Source organism: Lutjanus erythropterus, chromosome 22 (genome assembly GCF_056507025.1).
Source record: "Lutjanus erythropterus isolate fLutEry1 chromosome 22, fLutEry1.hap2, whole genome shotgun sequence".
NCBI classification, from domain to species: Eukaryota; Metazoa; Chordata; class Actinopteri; order Lutjaniformes; family Lutjanidae; genus Lutjanus; species Lutjanus erythropterus.
In genome coordinates, this window is record NC_139338.1 from 21,131,645 (window position 1) to 21,152,561 (window position 20,917).

Below are 20,917 nucleotides of genomic sequence, written 5' to 3' on the forward strand. Positions count from 1 at the left end.
TGAGTCACTCTCACTTTGATTGTGATCAGGACTTTGGCCGGGATCAAAGCACCTACATGACCGCAAGATGCAGCGCTCTTTAAAAACATGGCACAAGGAGGAGGAAGGTGATATCACTGCCATTCACTCTAAAAAAACACATAAACACACTCGTAAAAACAAACTAATTTTTGCCATCCCTTGCAATCATTTGTTGCTCTTTCTAGTCTTCCTCTTTGTGTGATGTGGGGGGAGTGAAACTGCTGTAATTTTTTGCGGTGAGAGGGATGACAGCTGAAACCCTCTAGTATCTGTCAGGAAAGCCAAAACATTATCTAGGTATTATGGTGTAAGGTTTCTCAAACATTGCATGTACAAAATGGAGACAGAAAGAGGCTTGTTGGCTTTCAGACTTTGTGCTTAAGGCATCCACAATAAAGCTTAATAACATAGGACTTGTTTTTTGTTTGCACTCAGAAGGGAAAGACCAGTTTTCTGCTAACAGTATGGACAACAAAGCAGCTCAAAACTGGCCTCTCCTCTCCCTCTAGAACTACAACTCCTCTCTGTAACCACCTAACTAGTGAGCAGCAAGGCCCTGGACTAGCATACCAGTGGAGAAATTCCCAGATAAGTAATACTCCTAGCCTTGGGGCTTCAGGCATCAGCGCTTTGGCCACTCCTCACAGGCTACGTCATTGGCTCAGAGGCGCGCAGCCACTTCCACAAAAGGAATTCCTTCTTACCGCCTGCATGTAAGTATGAGTGCGTTATGTGTCTGCGTTTGCGTGTGTGTGTGTGTGTGTTAGATCAGCCCAGACAATGAACAGATGTGGTGTAAAAAGTAAGAATTATATTGGAAATTAACAAACCAGCGATGATTAGAAAAGTGAGTGACACTACAGCATGAATGTTCACTCTATAAGGTGATGTACATGTGTGTTTGTGTGTGTTTACGCCTGAGACAAAGAGCTCACAGCTCCTGTGCTATTGGCAGGGTTCATGGGGCCAGAGGGTACGATGAGGGGGAGGGTTAAAGCGCTGCAGGGCGACCAGCTGGGTCCTTCTACTAGATGAGCCCTGTTGGGAGCTGTAACCAGACTACACACACACGCTTGCATACACATACACACACTCTGCCTTCAGTGCTTTAGTTGCTGCTGCTGCTACTGAGGACGACCATATATGGCCCTGGGATTCCCATGGAAAAAGAAGAGCAGGATTGAGGAAGAGGGGGGAAAAATGCCGGCAAGATTGTAACTGTATGTTTCACTTGGGCTTTTGCTCGGCAGCCAAAACAATAGCCCCACTTGAGAGCCAAATTAGTTTCCATGTGAGGGGTCCAAAGGCGAGAGGGGGCACCGAGGGGGTAGAGGCAGAGAGGTCAGAGAGCCACGGAGAGAGAGATGGCAGAATACAACCTCTGTTGATATTTCCATATAATAGAAGCCTTATGTGGAGGCTACTATACGGAGGACAGTAAATAGCTCAGTCAGCAGTCACTGACAGTCAGTCGACTAAAGAGGCATTGAGAATGGTCCACAGTACACCCCCCTCCCCTCTTCCCCCAGCGTACTGGCACTGTGTCACCACTCACGCCAACAAGCTCTGAACCCAAGAGGTTAAATGGATAGTGTGGGTGCCAGGGTCTGCCCTGCAGGCATGCTACCAATTTATAGCCATTACCAGCTCAAATATGGATCGTCACCAGAGTTACACTGCATCACAATGATGCAGACTGAAGTGTTAGTACACGTCACGCAAAGACCAAAACTATCCTACAGTTTTGAGTACTCTAAAATAAGATGAATATGGTGCAACTACAGTGGAAAATTCATATAAGATCACATCTTTCAAGGTCAAATAAAAGCAGATGATTATTCTATATTCTCTTTATTTCTCATACAGATCACCATCTAATTGACATTTGGATATTTATTACATTAATATAAAGTAATGAAACAGACGGATTCGCTATTTGCTGAATTTTATGGACTGTTTTAAAATACAGAACAGCTGTTTCAAAGGCTTTTCAAATTACTGTAAAATAAATTACCGTGATGTTTATAATTCAAAAGCACTGCTGTATAATTCAGTCCAGTCCTGTATGTAAAATATAGGTTGCAGTGTTTCTTCGCTGCATCTTGTTGGCTCGTTTTTGGCAGTTCGTCATAAGGTATGAGAAGACAATATTTTTCATTGAGATAAAATGACTTCTTTTCCTGTCATGATTTCCATGTGCATGCAGCAGCAGCCGCAGGTAGCCAGCTGGAAGCACACAAAGAAGTATCATGGGAGTGAGGAGAAAAAAACTGAATTATCGTAGCTTTAAAATCGTTTTCCATATGTTGTCATGTATATAATGAACACTGACTTTTCTGAATACTTAATCTTTTTTTATATATGTAAATTATTAGTGCATAATCCATTAGCTCAATCCAAACACATAATGAGAATTCCCATTAACACCCTAACAGAATTATCTTAACAGGCAGATGCATTTTACTTCACACATTTAACATTTAGTAATGTGCTCATACTTTCAGACATATTTTCCTCTGCTCTGTAGAAACATACTAATAGCTGCTGACTTCACATTGCTAAGTCTGGCTCAAACACTCCACACTGAGGAGCTCCAGCAACCTCAAAGGATCAAATCTCAAAATCAAAATTCTGAAATTTTCTTCTTACATTATAATTTCCATGATATAAATTATTTAAATCCTTTGTATAGACATTTGTAGAGGATTCTTTATCATTCATATAAGCAGTTGATCATTGCAACAATGATCACTATATACGTTTTCCACTGGAGAGTAAATTACCCATGTGAACAAATGAAACAGAATAATTGTACATTTAAAATTGCATTTGTCAAAATAGTGATTTCTCTTTTATTTTGAACGTTTTTGCACTCCCACAATAAGATACAACTGCGGTGTACAGCAAGACTTTCCACTGGGAGTGAAATTCTATTCACAAAATTCAAAGCAATAAGCAGGATACAATGCAGATTTCACATCCACATTTGAATTAATTCACCAAACCACGTAAAAGCCAACACCCAAGCCAAAGATTTAAAAGGACAAGAATATATGTTTGCCTGGTTTTAAGTAAATTATTAGGCAACAAAATGCAGATATCTGTGTGCTTAAGTGTATGTACATGTGTCTGTTAGGCTGGTGTCAGTAATAAAAGCAGAGGGAGTGGAAGAAGCAGGCTCACTAGTGGAGCCTCAAAGAGGAAATGAGAAAAATAAACAGCCACTTCCTGTTCCTCTCTGGCCTGAAATCTCCAACACCCTGATCCCTCCTACCATCACCACCTCAGTAAGGAAAGAAGAGCAATACCCCTCTTCCTCCCCAAGCTCTAGGCCTGAAAAAGCACAGCACAGGGTCAGTGGTTTAACAAAATGCATGCCATGCAACTGATACCCCAGAGAGGATTCATAATGTGCAACAGCATTAAACTGACAGTGTTTAAATATCAAGCTATGAATAATCAGTCATCAATCAATGACCCCTGTACAACTGCAAGAATTACATTGTTTTTTAACTTACCATGATCTATAAAACACCCAGGGCCTACAACTTGAGCATCGTAACCTGACTGTATCTTGGCGCTGCATAGTAATGAGTTCTTTGTTCTGTATACAGCTGCCTGAGTGGTTGTGGTTAATTAATTATTAATTTAACAGTCTATTAACATCTCAGCTTGATTGGACTCAGTGACCTGACATTTATGCTCTATAAAACATGGAGATAAAATTCAGTTTGAGGACACTGATGACATAAATTCATTGTGTCTTGTTTTGCAATCAGTCTTGTTGTTAAAATCTCATTATTCTGTTACCCATATTTTATGAACAATAAGCATAATTATTTTAACCACCTCTAGTTCAGTCCTATAAAAAAAAAGAATTACAGGATGCTCAGTTTAAAATGGTATAATTAGGGATGTAATAAGGATTTTTTTTTTTTTTTGGTCAAATCAAGACCTTAAAATTTAAAGTGAAATAAAATTGTGGATTTGGAGAATCATGACACACCAACTTGTGCTTCAACACATCGACATGGAGAAGAAAGCATACAACAGATGGGCTTCATTGTAATATAGCTGCTCAAAAAGAGCCATCGCTTTTTACATTAATGGACTAATACTCCGTATCTTTGCAGGAAACACAGACAACAACTGGCTGGAGGAACCTTTCGGTCCCTTGAAAAGCACTTCCTGGGACTGAAAGTTCAAGGTGCTTAGGGTGGAAACATGGCTAATAGCTTTTTTTTTATTGTTCAGTGAGGGACATTTGGCTTGGAACAAGGTTTAAAATCATTTTAGGATTATTTAAAAACACAAAAAACAAGATATACTATTCGAAAGAACATCAGCTTCTACCTAACACAGAGGCCACACTTATGTAAGTCCATTTGAATCACAAGCCAAAGTACTTAGACTGTCAAGGTCCAGGCCCATTTACTGACACTGCTGTTTATCTGCAGGAAGAGTATCACTCGCATGCGCTTACTCACAAGAACATTAATGGGGTAGCATCACAGCAAACAGCACACCACTCGTGGATCAGCACTAACAAAAATCAATGCCAATCAAGTGTAAAAGAAGAGTATTATACTTAGAGATGCAGCAGTATATTAGCACATTGTACCATCAGCTGATATTGGCTTTTAAAATCAATGTTTTATCAGTATTATCATTCATACTGGTGAACAAGCATCATTTCATGCATACAGTGATGTATTTTCTGACAGGTGGAAGCCACCATGAGCAATAAATTTCTCAACTGAGAATGTAAGGATATCATGTTCTGTATCGCCTGGCTTAACAATAACACAATGTGTACATTGTGTATAACAGGCCAATCATCATGTTCACCTCTATCACTCATTCTGTCAGCTGAAGATGCAGCCATTTCGAGAATAAATGGAAAGAATGTAACCTCACCCTTCAACAGACAACAAATGGACACGCGCTCGCTGCCTTAATTGTACCCGCTACTCTCTAAGACAATGAGGAATTCACAGTCTCTGGGTCCAGGTGTTTTCAGTTCAAAAACAGCTCATAAAAAACACTCAGTGTGAGACATGTGACTGCCGCCAAGCAAACAACAGCGGGACGGCTTCAGGAAGACCTGGCGTAAGTAGAAGACAGACACTATGTGCCACAGGGTGGGAAAAAAACAAGCTGAAGTCATCCCACAAACATTTCACAGCAGCTCGATACTATGCAACGGCTTGGAAAAGAGGGGGCAGGCAGAAAGGTGAGGGCACCTAGCAAGTTCCGTCTGTTCCATGATGCTGCGGTAAAAGCTACAACCTCATGTATGGGTGACAAATACCCATCAAAGTAGCACAAACTAACATCATGAAAACACGTGCAGCAGAAAGGAAGCAATGGCAGCCTTCGGTTTGAAATAAACTTCTCATTTTCCTAAATTCATATGCAGCAGTACTGCCATTTAAGGTTGCTGAAAGCAAGACCTACTCTTCTCTATGTGTGCAGGTACGTAATTTAAAAAAAAGAAAAATAAATACCGTAATATATCAAATTTCAAAAATCTGGTATCACAACAGCTCTAATACAATTACATTAGGCTAAAAAGTGGGACAGAAAAAGTCCACTTTTGCTTCATATGAAATGCACCATTGAGAAAGGTCAAGTCTGTGTCTGTAGTCTTGCCGTTAAGTCAGCACAGCTATATGTATATACGTGGCAGCAGGTTCACTATGCTGAGGAATTCTCCTTACGACCCCAGGTGAACCAGTTCCAACCTGCAGCAACGCTCATCTGAAATATTTCAGAGAGCCCTCACTGTTCCAGATCCTCTGGTGGGGATGTCTCTGGCATTTTATCCCTGCTGTGCATTATCGCAGCAGTGCCATAAATAAGAGTTGGGATGCACAGGTTCCACTCAGACTGGAACCAACTGAGCCAAAAACTGAGGTTTTAGTTTTAAAAGTAAACTATTTTCAAACTGATTATGAAAATAGATGCAGAATAATTTCAGCTGAAAACTAATCGATTAATTGTTGCAGCTTTAATTTCACTAAGAAACTACCTTTGAAAATCAACTACAGGGCACAGAATTAGTACCAGCCAAATGCTGGTAAAGTATGCAACAGCCAGAACAACAAAATGGTAGCCTATTGAGTGGCAAGTAAAAATTGAACATTCACTAGCCATTTGGCTGGTGGACAAGAAAGTACAAAAAATTTGCACCGTGCCTGTTTGAAATGTTCTGTTTCAGTACAGTAGAGACCAATCCTTCCAACCCACTTAGCTTACACAGTGACCGTCTATTTTCAAAGCCATACATGTTCTCCTGACACAGCGTGCAAGGAAACAACACTGACGTGTCACAATCAGCAGATGACCTGGCATGTTGCAAAGCATTGGCGCGCAAACACCACAAGGACTTCCTGCTGTTGATTATGGGGTTGGTAGGAAGGCTGAATGAAACAGCGAGCGGGGCCAGCTTGACAAGGACAGACCTGCCAATTATACACAGGTAAAATATACATGTTCTGGGGCTTCAATTCTAAAATTAACACCCTCAGTCATCAAGCGCGCGGATGTTACAATAGTGCTACAGTGATTCATAGCAGACTGGAATTCAGCATCGCATTGGACGACCTATACTTCCATGTCAGAAGTTTAATTAAAGGTTTATCTCATATTAGTGTACTGACAGCACAACACTGATTCAAAACACCCAAAGAGTTATTAGACGCATTGGTGCCTGCTGTGTAAATTTCACACATTTTAACACCTTCAGTACTGCACACAAACAAGCTGCTGACTGATTTTTAAAATGCAAACAGGATGAAACTGACTGAACTGAAAGTGTATTAAGACGTCCTTTAATCTAACTGCACCGTCCATCTGCGCCCATGTTTGCTGTTGTGTCACGGTTTGGTTTCCTGACATGCTTTGCTTTCTTGTATGCCTGATGTTGCTCCTACCATCTGTTTGAACTCAATAGATAAGCTACAGTTTACTTCTGCAAGACCTGTTTTGTTTCATGTGGTTAATAATGTCATGATGCAATAATATTTCCTCTACTGTGATGCTGTTTGTGAAACAAATCACTCATCAACATGGTTAATAGTGGAACCAAGAGGCTAAATAAAAATACAGTAAAATGAAACTATTAGTTTTTCTTATGCAGAATTAGCCAAAACATAACAATAGCTTATCACATTCAAGGAAGATTGGCAGTTGAGTATTTGAGCCAGACAAAGAACAATAAAACCAAGACTAGTCTAGATTCCAGGTCATGAATTATTAAGTTGCATCTTAATGTATTCTGCAAAATGTTAGAAATGCATGAGTGATTGGCTGCTACTGTACGGTGGCCTTGAGCCATAACAAAGAAGCTGGAAGCCTTGTGCAACCTTTTGCAAGAAAAGTGATGTGAAACCAGACATCTGCTAAAATGGACAGACATCAAACATCTCAAGACAGTATAGGCATTAACTGCTGGGTACTGAGCTCCCTAAACTTTCATTTCATTAAGCAAACATTTTAAGGTAGCCTTTCTACCTACCGATAACTCTTCAGCTGGCTATGTCATAGAAGCAGCTGCTAAGAGACTATTTTGTCTGCATGAATCCAACAAAAGAAATGGGCACACTGGCTCTATACATGGCAGGTAGTCTCCTCTACACACAAAGCACCCTGGTGCCATGTACTGTAGTTAAGTCTTTGCACACCAGATGTGTTTTTTCATGCCATTAATTTTCATGTTCATATTTTTTTCCAATCTGTATTCAGTTAATGCAAGCTTTGACAACAAGACTGACTTTGCCGAGGTTAAGCTTCCGACATGTAAATATCTAATCAATCAAACTGCATGTTGACAACATCACATTCAGAACATTCAAAATAGCGGATTGCTTGTATCACAGACATGTTGAAATTCAGAATTTTGTGCCATTTATTCATGTCGCTGTTGGTGTGCAAAGGCCTTTACACTAGGGCTGCACAATTTATCAAATTATTATTGAAATTATTCATCTGAAAGTTTTGAAAATAGCATTCTAATGGAGTACAATAGTGCTGCAAAGATGCTCTGGCCAATTCTTGTTCTCCAGATATAACAAAACATTGTTTGTTTGAAACAGACCCCAACAAATGTCACACCATCAGGATTTTAAATTAGGTTTTTTTCCTGTGAAAAGGAAATTTTGATGCAATAATGATAATTCCCAGGAATTGGGAGTCATATTGAAATAAAAATGTCTGCCAAAATACTTGCAATATGATTAACCATATCTGGGAGCCTTGCTTTACATGCAGTGGTCAAGCTTTTCAGATCCTGGTACATATATAATATGTCTAAACAATAAGTCATTTATAGAACACAACTACTTACAAGTGGACAAAATATCAGACGATAAGCTGTACTGCAGAGTCAAGCCGAGTGATGTCTAAACCTGGATGTTCAACATAAAGTTAACATAAAGTACGAATCATGCAAGGTTCTGCTTCCCTTTACTGGAAAGAGCCTCCATTTCCCTGCTAAAGCTATTTGAAAGCCTGAAAACCTGATTGTAATTACCATAAATATCAAAAAGGCAGTACATTTACTATTCTTTATGTGAATTACCAAATATCAGTAGGGTTCCTAATTAAACCTACATGCAAAGAAGCATTGGGCTCATTTTCCTAAAGGTTTTGGGCCACATGCTGTACAGTACACCCCCACAAGCTGCTGAAAAACTAAAAACAGCACTGTGTGTGTGTATTACATCTCACCCTAAAAATATGTATAATCCTAGGTAGACTTTATCTAACAGTCATCAGATCTGGGAGTTATTATGCAGGCAGATTATCAAGATAGAGAGGCCTGACAGATTTTAGTGGATTAAGCGTTTCTCAAAGTCAATAACCTGCATCTCTGTTATGTAGGATAGCAAGACAGGTGGGGGACCTGTAATGCCTGTCTTAGCCTCTCCACATGAGATGGCGGGATATTCTCCCTCCGGCATGAAGACATGATGCCTCCATCAAGAGGACGGGGACATGTCAAAGGCATTTCTTTTTTGCTCCTCCACTCCACTGGCCAACTGCGAGCCTCAGGCACAGCTGAGAATCTCTGGGTTGGGGCTGCAGCGAGAGCCACAGCAATTATGTAATGTGTTAATATGACTGATGCCGGTCTGGATGAAAAGAAACTCAGCCACCTCACCATCTTCCACCACATGCTCTAGAATTGTTCCATTACAAGATTCATGAAGTTGATTCTCGCTGCAAACTGCCGAGCACACTGCCAGAGACTGACTCTCTGTTCGGTCTGTTATGCAACTCCCACTCTGTACATGCAAATCCACCAACACAAGTGACTAGCAACCTTCCCTGAGTCGTTGTCATGGAGACAGTGCAAGATAGTGTTCATAGACTTCAGGGCCATAATGAGGGTGTGTAATGTCAACAGAGCACAGGCATTGTAATACCTGACTCTGACATGTTAAGCTGAGCTGAGTCCTGTCACCTCGGTCCTGAGGATCAGCAAAGGTCGTGGACGCTAAAGAAAAAAAAGTTCAGGTGTGGGTCAGTGGGGAGATTTTCTTGTGCGAGGCGACAAGCCCTGGTTACCTCCACACTAATTGCCTTGATGGAGCTCAGTGGGCAACAGTCAGCTGGGCCTTGGCATTGTATGGGGAGAGGCAGGCCAGAGGGAGAACGACTCGAGGGGAGGGGTTTAGGTGACAGCTGAGGAATGTCTGCTCTGCTCTCTCTTTGCCATGGTTTCCAGCGACTGTCATGTGAGGAATGCACAGGCTAGGACGACAGGACTTGGAATGCTACGCTCTGAGACGAGTTTAGCCGACGAGGTCTGGAATCCCCACTTGTCAACTAGACCCCTCAGTCACTTGTACATCCTCTTTCCCGTCCACCTGAAACCATACAGTCTGTGTTTGGGGGAACTGTTTGGGTGTCTCTGTCAATCACAAGTAAGCCTGGGAACTGATACATCCACTTCGATGCCTGTTCCTAAACAATTCTTTTTTAGATACCAATTTATTAGGGGTGTCACAATTCCCCAAATCCACAACTCAATATGACTTTCGATATTACGGTCACAATTCAGTTTAAATGTTTCCGTAGATTTTGCGCTAAAGGTTATGCCGTTGTTCAACTATTGAGTTTTGGTTTATAAAGATGAACAGATCATTAGTTTTATGCCCTGTTGTCTACATTTTCAATTTCCTCTTTAAAAAGTCAATATAGTATCAGGTGTGATAAAGTGGGCAGTAAAGTACATGGTGACATCTTAGAATTTTTTTTTGAAGTTTTCTTTGGGCACACAACAGATGCTGCAAGTAGGTGGGGTTTGGAGAGGAAAACAAATATTGGGAGACTCCCTGATTCTGCCATTTGATTCAATTCCTGAAATTGAAAGCTCATTTTGATCGCTCTTCAATTTAATAAATTTGAAATTCTGATTCTCCTAAAATTTATGTATGAGACCTGGATAACTCAACTAAAATGAAGAAATCGATGAAATATCTGCACAGCAATGGACTGTTAAAATCTGAATAATTGTCAAAAGGAACATTAATAACAGACAGTGGCCTGCCTAATCCAAAGAAGGACAAGGAATGATTGAAATGTTCATGAAACCGGGAAAGAGTGAGCTAAAGAGCAGTTTGCCATCCGACAACTACAGACCATGCCCACTGGTGCATTTCCCTACTTTTACCTGTTGGTCTGTAAGCAACACTATCACAGCCATCAGAAAAGCTCTCTGACTCAGCTCCAGGTTCCCCACGGTGACAAGGCGAGGGTGCCAGCACTCAAAATTAAGGATGTCCCGTTGTCCTGGGTACAATAAAACAGCACCTGGGACAGAAATATAAGGCATCTCGGACAACTATGGTTATGGTTGTAAAGTCTGGGACAGCTGAAAGTAGAACTCAGGACAGTCGCAGGACATAGAGGAAAACAGCTAATTTTGAGGCCTAGAGAATGCACCAGGGACGATGTAATGAACAGAGTCACCAACAAGCTAACAGGTTAGCTGCACCAGCAAGGTACCAACATTCTCATACAACCGATATCTACTGGACTGAACTGCAACGCAGATTTTGTTGTACTTCAGTGCCACTGAGCTGAGCCGAGTCATCACTGCACATGCCTTTATTAGTTAGCAATACAGCTGCTCCGATGGCAGCAGGTAGGTTTAGCTTGTAGCTACCTTGACCACAACTAAAATGTGTCTGCATTTCACACGAAAAGATTCCAAAACAAGGATGAGCAACACGTTTAAAAACATTTTTTTAAAATCTCGGTTCAAGCACCATTTAGGCACGTTATCATTTTAGCAAAGGTATCAAAAAAAACTCATAAGATACCCAACCCTACATGCAAGTATCAAAGTTTGGTACCAAGCCTTAACTACGTCACGAAATGGAAATGTGATTTGATAATACAAAACCTATACAGAGTCACACTCTTTGCTGTGGTGTTCTCACATGTATCAAAAACTGAAGACGTCACAGATTATTACTAGTTAATTCTTCAAACTTAATCCCTAATGATGTCCATATGTGTAAGAGGGCCTGTAATGGTCTTCATCATGAATCACATCAGTGAGACAACAACAGAAGAGAACATGTTTACAGAGTCCTTCTGCAACAAGTCGTTTTTAAAGTGACAGAAGCTCTGTGACTCATATAAAGACACAACCTCTAGCCCAAATGTGAGATTACAGCAGGGCTGCACTACAAAGCAGAGCTACAGACTCTGAGTCATACCCAAACTTAGTATCATCTCCTGAAACCCAGTTAGGAGAACTTGTGGCGTTGGTATTTATAACCCTGCACCGGTCACCAGCACTGGGAGTGATATTGCTGCACCCAGTGAGGAGTGAGCCCTCATGTAACAACATGACACACTTCACAACAAAGCCAGAGGTCAGTCATTCAAGATAGGGAAGTGGAGATTATTGCAAAAACCCAAACTGTCAAAATGACCGGTGATGCAAGTTTCATTGTCTAATGCAAGCTTGTTAGTTTCACAAAATGCTGCCTTGTTACGCTTCAGACTATATTACCTAGAACAAATAAGGACTAAAACATCACTTCTTCACTTCACCCAAGAAAACTAACATCAGCCTGACTCTGCAGCAATTCTGGGATTAGCACTCTTAAAAACATCACCTTCTTCAACTCCTTTATAAGACCCCCAAACCCCAGGATCACATGGCCTACTATACACACACACACACAAACAGCAGCTTCTCGTCTCCAGAGATGGTTAGGTCTGGAGAGCGGCACTGCAAATCAAATTCTTTCCTCACTCTAGCTCATCCCTGGACATCAGCCCAAAGAAAGGCAACGTTTCCGCCGAATGAGTTTGCACAGGGGGGCCATGCTAATTCCAGATTTAATTATAGCAGACTCCAAGCATAAAGAATGGTTGATTTAACAACACCATTAATAAAAGCACGGAGAAAGAAAATATTCACCAAATATAATCAATTCATCGTCTAAAAGAAAAAGCTAATGACCTATCACAGAAAACTTGCTTTTAAAACTTTTAATAGGTGTAAAGTCTTGGACAACAAACATATCATGCAGCAAGGTGGTGCACTTAGCAGTACTCTGGCTTACTAAGACTAGACATGTGGGCATGAGTAATGAGGTGACATCAGTGGAAATCTATGCAAGCATTAAACATTTAATGTAAGAATTCCTTCATTAATCTAAAAGCACTTGCTCTCCAAACAAATAGGTGGAGAAAGCACCTTGTTGACGCAATTAATGAAATTGTGTAAATGCTTATATCCACCAGCAATAACTGGAACTTTGATTTGTTTATAATAAAGTAACAGGGGTGCCCTGTTACCTCAGTGGGGTAAGGTAAGGTACATACACATAAATCCAGCCAGGGACCTTTGTCCAAAATAAATTTACTACCTACCAATTACAGCAATTCCCTAAGTATCAAAAACTGAAAAAGATATTACAGTCTTAATCAACTTGGAATATAAATGACACTGGATGCAATGACAGAGCGCTAAAACTGTCCTTTAGGGTAAATGGTACAGAGAAACCTAACCCTCACATCTGGAGCACAGAAGAGAAGGAACTGAAAAGGCAATGTAAATTAATGTATAAACTACACTGACGTATACACAGAGTAAGCAGTTTCAAACTCAAATTGAAGTAATTACAGTTTTAATGCCAATCTATAACATCTCAGTTACTGGGCTGGTGTTTTACAAACCTTATACAGCAAACATTCTGCCATGGTGGGCTTCAAAAAGCCTTGGACATGAGCAGAAATAATGTTAACAAAATAAAATCTCATTCAATTTGTAATGAATTACACTAGATGCAATAACATAACGCTAAATGTTTTCTATCTGAAAAGGGATCTAATTGATATCTCCTAAGAATTTAACAGTAAATGGTAGACAGATGAAGTCACATCTGGAGCATAGCAGAGAATGAACTGAGCAAGTGACAATATAAATGAATCCATAAATTACACTGATAAATTCACAGATTACAATGAAGTTGTTTCAAACCCACACTGAAGCAATTTAAAGTTAAACACAAATCTTCACTACCAACAAATATAAAATTCCAAAAGTATTAAAAACTGAAAAAGTCTGACATTAACGTACTGCAGCTAATAATGTTTTCATACTGCAATCTTAGTCAATTTGTAATAAATGACACCAGATGCTATAACATAATGCTAAATCTTTCTATTTAGAAAGGGGATCCAACCTATTGATATCCTCCGGTATTACTTGTTTAACAGTAAAGGGTAGAGATAAGGTCACATATGGGGAAGAAGAGAGGAGAAAATCTTCGTTCAGGGAATTAAACAAGACTATGAGTCAAAACCAAATTGCAGCAAATCTGCTGTATGTACAGTACACATCATTAAATCTAACTTAGCCATATCAGGGCTGCCCTTTCTGGTTCTGCATCTACTAACTACCACAATATTTCAAGCACTGGGCTGCTGCTTTATAAACATTATCAGACATTTGCCATGCTTGATTTAAAAAAAAGCCTCGAACATAAGACAGCACCTGACGTTACCGACTGACGACAGGCAAAGCAGGCTGCCATTTTCATTATTTGGCTTTGAAAGTACAGGGGGCTAGCAAACGTAAAGCTACCGTAGTTAGCGGGCAAATAATTAGCTTAGCCCTGCAGACATTGCAGACAATTGGCAAAGGATTTGACACACATATGTCTCTGCTTGAAACCAAAAGCATTAAAGACACCAAACGTCAAATCTGGAGACAAAGGGTTATCAGCTGACGTAGTTTCTGGAGTTAGCTAACGAATGAATTAACCTTAGCTGAACCTCCAAAACAGCTAACGGCAGCTAGCTTATCCAGCTAATGTAGCGGTTAGCATACATTCCGCACTGATATAGCGTTAATATACCACTAATATACCAAACACTGTTGTCAGCAATGTGAATAATACGTAAAGGCAGTATACAGCTAAGGCCTTGCGAGGACAACATTAGCCTGCAACCGAATGACGTTGTAAGTAAGTAACGCTAACTAGCTAGCTCCTGCTTCCCATCCAGAGATTAGTCGCAATCACGGTGGAGGGGTTTATCAACAAAACCGACTTTTACTGCTAACCAGGAATTCGCTCTGCCGGGATGACAGTTTCAATCAATGACAACATTCCCGTAAAGCTTCTGACATTACTCGATAGTAGCACCGTGACTCACATAAACACTGATACTTGTTTAAATTGTGTGTACTTTACAATATAAACGTAACAATCATTTGCAGCAATAACGTTACAGCAATTAGACTGCACCAACTAACTGAGGGTCGTGTTTAGTAAAGGGAACCCCAGTCACGCGAAAGATCGCGCGAGAGTGATCATTTTAACCCAAACCATGATCTCCCCTCAGCGTTAACCAAATGATTTCTGCCTTTAACTCTACACATATTTAACCACAGCGTTGTCACAACCGAAAACATCAAAATTAGTGATTAAAGCACGCACAATAAAGAAACAACTGGAACAAATCTCGCGAGAGGTGCGCAAACCAAGGGTTCCATTCTAGACACAATACAGACTTGGGCTAGTTTAGTGGGAAAAGTAGTCCTGGAAGCAAAGGTTTTAACTTTGTTGCGTGTTGTGAATACTACACCCGCTGTTAACACTAATTTGGTGTAAAGTGTTAAATAACCAAGCTCAGTGATCATTTCTAACGTTACTCTGCGTCGAAAAGGACGGGTGTGCTAACTAGGTAGGTAAACAACGGGATGAGAATGGCTTCCATTTGACAGGTGTTCCAGGGCGAGCAGTTGCTAGCAGCAAGTCGATATTTGTGTCTAATGATGCTGCCAGTGCCAGTGATAGAGGTTAACACATATAGGAGGCTAGCACAAACCTGGTGGAGGGCGGTGAGACCGTCTACATTGGCGTAGTTGATGTCAGCGCCCCGGTCAAGCATTCGGAGCACCTCCTCGGTATCGCCGCTCGAGCAGGCGGCCAGAAACACGGCGCCATCATCGAACTTCACCTTCGTCTTCTTCTTTTTCAGAATAGGAGGCTCCAGGTCCGTTTCCGAGCCCAGCCATCGCTTTAACTGCTCATTCCTCTTCTGCTTGGCGTCCGCCATCTTCATCCCCCTCCTGTCTCGGGCTTCTTATCTTTCTCCGAGAGAGGATATACTTTATAGTGCCACTATCCCACAGCGCACTGGGGCGTGGGAAGGGAGGGCTGGGGAGGAGGGAGGAGGAGGGGGGAGCCGAGAGAGAGAAGAGAAGAGAGAGAGAGGGCGTCTGGATTGTTTTCCACAATCTCGCGAGATCTGGAGCTCAGGAGCTGCAGTATAACGTCATCATCAGCAGATTATGAGGGGAGAGTGAGCAGCAGGGTAATCCCTTATAGACTGTGTACACCAAATAAGACATGAGTACTTGAAAATATTACATAACATTCAGCTAGCTCACAGGCATAGAGACAGAGAGGCACTGTTATATGGTATTTGTACCATGTCTTCACTGCTCCATTTTATATATAGACTATTGTTTACTGTGATATTACTGGGTACATAACAGAAGTCATAGTTCACGCAAAGTTCAGCCATACCAATTAGAGTCTGACTGATGTAGGATTTTTGAGAGCGATAACGATTTTAGAGGGAAAAAAATCATTGGTTACCAATACGGTGGCCGATATAGTTCATTATTATATTAGGCCTTTGCTGTATGGATTGTGCGCAGATTTTGCACCGGTACGACTACACAGAAGGGTGTTTTCTTAAATAAAGAAATTACTTTAAAGGATATCCTTTTTAACATGTTCACATTTACATATCTGTAGAAAGGAATACTGTGAAAACAAACAATAAATAAAAATAAAATAAATAGCTAAGTAAACATGAGTATTGGTCAGTATCAGTCGACCTCTGAATAGTTTAGTACTGTCTGTCAGTTAGGGGCAGGTTGTAGCAGAATCAGAATCAGAAATACTGTATTGATCCCTGGTGGGAAACATTATAGATGCTCCCGTTCAAGAGTAGAAAATATGCATAAACAAGAAGCTTTTGTATATTTTCAGTGCATATCGGTGAACAAACCAGTATATCTGTGATAGAAGGCTGATATATCAGCCGATCAATACATGAGCTTTTCAGGGGTGTAAGGTATTCAGAAATGTTGCTGTTTGCCATAAAAGGTTTTCATATATTTTGTCTTTTCTTTTCTTTAAAGGTAAAGTAGTCTGTAGCGATCTGAAATAAAATGATATGGTTATTCTAAATAAACTCTAAAAACTAGAAATAAACTGTGGTATTTTTGTCATACACAGAACCTCTAAAGAACCATACAAGGGCTAACAGGTTCTTTGTTTGGCTGGGGTGCTACTAGCCTAAAGAGCCACCATTTTTTTGTGTGTAGGATTTTAAACAATCTATGAACAGCCTCATAAAATCTCAACACAACGTCCAGTTTCCTTGTTGTTTCCAGAGTGTAAAACCATATCTCGTGGTTCCTCTCGGTGGTAGGAGTTGCTCGGTTGTCATGGAGACAGTTCAGTTGTTATCAGGAGACATTGGACCATGTGTTGAAACAAGATGTCAAGCTGCTGTTTCCTAGATCGTTCAGGCTCAATACATGAATGTTCAACACATCAAGTGACCTGTGAAATTCATTAATAGTGGTTTTGTACATTTAATATACAATATAACATAACAATGATTTCATGAATATAGCTCTTTATATTGTGCTGAAAGCCATGACTAGATTTGTTGTTGTTGTTTTATTTTTTGTGATGGTCATTTATTTTAAGAGATCAAGCATTCAAACTAAAGTTTACTAAAGTTTAATTAATTTTACATGAACCTATCTGCAGAGTCATATTATTACCTGCATAGTGTTTTGTGAATTTGTTCTTAATCATGTTCCAGTCAACAAAACTATTAGAACAGAAAATCAGGTATATCTGGAGATATGTAAACTGGAGGCACTATAAGTGAAGAAAACTAGAAAACTTTAGAAAACTACAGACCAAAGAAGCAAAATGATGACGTCTCCGCCATAGGGATGTAGACTCTTCTTCACAGGCTCTGAGGCTGTCCGGTCCGAGAAGCTGTTTGGAAATATGTTATTGCACCAGTTTCTGAAGTCGTGAACTCTCGATGTGACTTTGATCCTAAACTTTGGATACTGGGTGAGTCAGCTCACTCAACATGAGTCATCATTAGAAGTATTTCATCCTGCTGCATGCTAGCACTGCAGCCAAAAAAAAAAAGTATGATTAAAACCTGGAAATTTAAAAAGTCTCCAGCATGGAGACACTACATCAATGAACTTTATCCTACTGTACTCCTGATTGTATTCTGTCAGGAAAAAACCCTGGAATGTTGACTTTTCTTGATATCTTACCACAGTAAGACCCTATGACTTATCTACATATTTAGACACTACACTTATCTGCAATATCACCAGAACTTTGCAGCTCACACCAAAGCTATCTTCATGGATAAATAGTCCTACAGGTAGGAGGAAATAATATTTAGTTTTGATATGGGGCTAAACTGACATGAGTTCCTCCTGGCTATGACTTATCATTTTTCTTTTTACTCCAGGAAATGGCATTTAGTGGTGCCAGCTAAACAAACTTTCACTTGAAGGTATTTCCCCTCTCTGCCACACATGAACGCATCCAATGTCACATGTAACATGTTTAGTTTGCATCTAATAAAAACACTTTGCTCGCTGAGGGAAAAATAAAAGCCTTCTCACCACAAAGTACCTGTAATGATTTGATGGGTAACACTTGAAGTGCGAGGAATGTCTAGTGGCGGACTCGAGCACCGGGGTGGTCCAGATCAACCTGGAGTAAAAACACGGTGGCCAGGCATAAAGTGTTTTTTATTTTGGCACCACCATGTGTTATTGTTGGCAGACACCCATGTGTACTCAGCAGGGGGTGCGCTATTGCCTCCTCGTACGCAAGTTGTGGCTATGAAGCATGCAGCCACGGTTTTTTTTCTACATAGAGGTGTCATTACAGATTATAATGATGTTATTTTTGCGTTTACAGACATTTTAAAAACTGAAAATGATGTAAATTGCGCTTGATTAGACACCACCCACCTGCTGAACTTGACATCCTGAATAACATGCTGTTCAAATCCAAAACATTTGTACAACTGTGACCATGAGCCATTGTGTGAAGTCACGCTACCCTCATTCTCTCATTTCAGAGCAATTCATCATGTCAGTGACACTGAATGCAGACAGATTTAAATAATTTATTGTCTGTAAATGTGGTAAATGAGACTTGGGCTGCAGCACAGGGGAGTCTGAGCCAGAACACAAAGGTTAAGACACAAAGAGTACAAGAAACTCAGCAGATACTGATCCTTAATGTTACAGAAATGTCATGGGAAATTACTGTGGTTCCTCTGACTCATGGGGACGGTGGAACACCAACAGCGTCAGTGTCAGGAAGTTGTTGGCCAGAGGCTTCAGCGTGCTGATATCAGGAAGGTGGCTGGAGGCAAAGTGATGTGTAAGCTGCTGCTCGGGAGGGGAGGGCCGACCTCACGGTGACTGACAGCGCGAGGCGAGCCATGTGGGCCGCATCCAGCTCTGGACGTAATGAGAGTGTGCTCTGTGTGTAGGTGTTTGTGTATCTGTGCATGATACACAAGTGAGTTTTAGAGCTGTGCTTATCTGTTTTGGTTCAGTTGTTTCAAAAGGTTGCTTTAAATAAATAACATTTCATCCTCATAACATTTGAATACCAGGCTCTGAACATATGATAAGCGGTGGTGGAGGAAATATTCAGATCCTTTACTTAAAGGTCCAGTGTGTAAGATTTAGGCGGGGTTGTTGGCAGAATATGGCAGAAAAGGAATATAATATTCATTAGCATGTTTTTATTAGTCTATAATCAACTGAAAATAAGAATTGTTGCCATTCATACCTATTGAGGGTGCAGGTTTCTATTGTAACCCAGAATGGATAAAAATACTTCCTCTAAGGGACGAGTAAGACAAGCAGTTTGCAATCTGCAAGCTCACTGCTAAATGCCACTAAATTCTACACACTGAACATCTTGTGCTTATGAAAGTAAGTACGTAAACATACTAATACCACACCATAAAAATACTCCAAAAGTATGTAAACATAATCAAGAAAAATTATTTTAATTGTTGAAAGTAAAAGTACTCAAAAATTACCCCGTGACTGCATACAAAAGATTTATTTATCGTTATGCAAGGTTGTATAGCAAGATTTTGAGGTGGTTCCCTCTTTGATTGATTGATTAAATTGGCTGAAAAAAAAAATAGAGAGAGAGCAAACTAATATATATGGACGGGGGTTGAGGAGGAATAAACAGTCTCACAGCCTGAGGGAAGAAGCTGCTCTACAGTCTGGAAGCACAGCAGCAGATACGTCTGTATCTCCTGTCTGATGGCAGCGGCGTTGTCTTTTAGTATCCTCGGGGCTCTGCGCTGGCACCTCACCTTCCCGTTGTCACTGATGCTCAGTGGATTGGTACCAGCGATGTTCTGGGCCGTTTTAATGACCTGCTGCGGAGTTTTTCTGTCCTGAGCTGTGCACATCCTATGCCAGTTTGTGATGTTTCCACTGAGGAAACTCTCCAGTGCTCCTCTGTGGAAGTTAAAAAGACCTTGGCACTGGAAGTTTGCCTTCTTAAGTTTTCCTTAAGAAATGAGCCATAGTTTCTCTGTGATGTTGATTCCCAGAAACCTTAAACTGCAGTATTTTCATTATGGGTAAATCGTTGATTATTTTCTTCATTAATCGATTCATTCTTTGCTTTGTAAAAATTCTGAAAATAGTCAGAAATGTTGTCACAATTACCCAGAGCCCAAAGCTACCCCTTCACAGTGTTTGTTTTGTCCAACCAACGGTCCAAATCTCAAATTATTATAAAAAAAAAAAAGTAAAGTAATTAAAAGGAGAGGCAGCAAATCTTAACATTTGAAAAGCTTGAACCATGAAATGTTTTTACATGAAAATGACTTAAACATTTATCAAAATTCTGGCAATTAATTTTCTGTTAATTGACTCATTTATAACAAGACATCATATTTTATAAACTCGTCATATGTATTATGAGTGAAAATGTTTATTTGCAAAGTAGCTGAAGCTGGCAAATAAATGTAGTGAAGTAAAAAAGGAGGCAGAGTAGAAACAGAAAGTAGCATGAAAAGAAAATATTCAAGTAAGAAAGATTTTTGTTTTAAAATTCATACCACCACCTCCACCGCTATCTCTCTCCAAAAAGATCATCCACCTTTATCATAACGTTGGCCCCTAAAAATGGATCCCACCAATGTATTTTGTCAGAAATCTTTTATTCAGTAAAAACAAAATAAAAACATGGTTCATTTCTACCAAAAAAAATGCTTGAAATTTTCACATAGCTCACTGCCAAAA

General features: G+C 40.2%; 1 protein-coding gene across 8 annotated transcripts in view; it reads right to left on the reverse strand.

Annotated features, from left to right (window-relative positions):
- ppp1r12a (protein phosphatase 1, regulatory subunit 12A) overlaps positions 1-15,724 on the reverse strand; it is a 68,193-nt gene extending 52,469 nt beyond the window's left edge. For 6 of the 8 annotated variants that reach the window (XM_084710598.1, XM_084710596.1, XM_084710601.1 and 3 more), the window contains exon 1: positions 15,385-15,724. In XM_084710598.1, coding sequence (XP_084566724.1) covers positions 15,385-15,621 — 237 coding nt within the window. In that variant the 5' untranslated portion in view covers positions 15,622-15,724. The remainder of the gene's footprint in view (positions 1-15,384) is intronic. The other 2 variants (XM_084710602.1, XM_084710600.1) reach the window with 1 other exon arrangement.
- Positions 15,725-20,917: the final 5,193 nt, after the last annotated feature.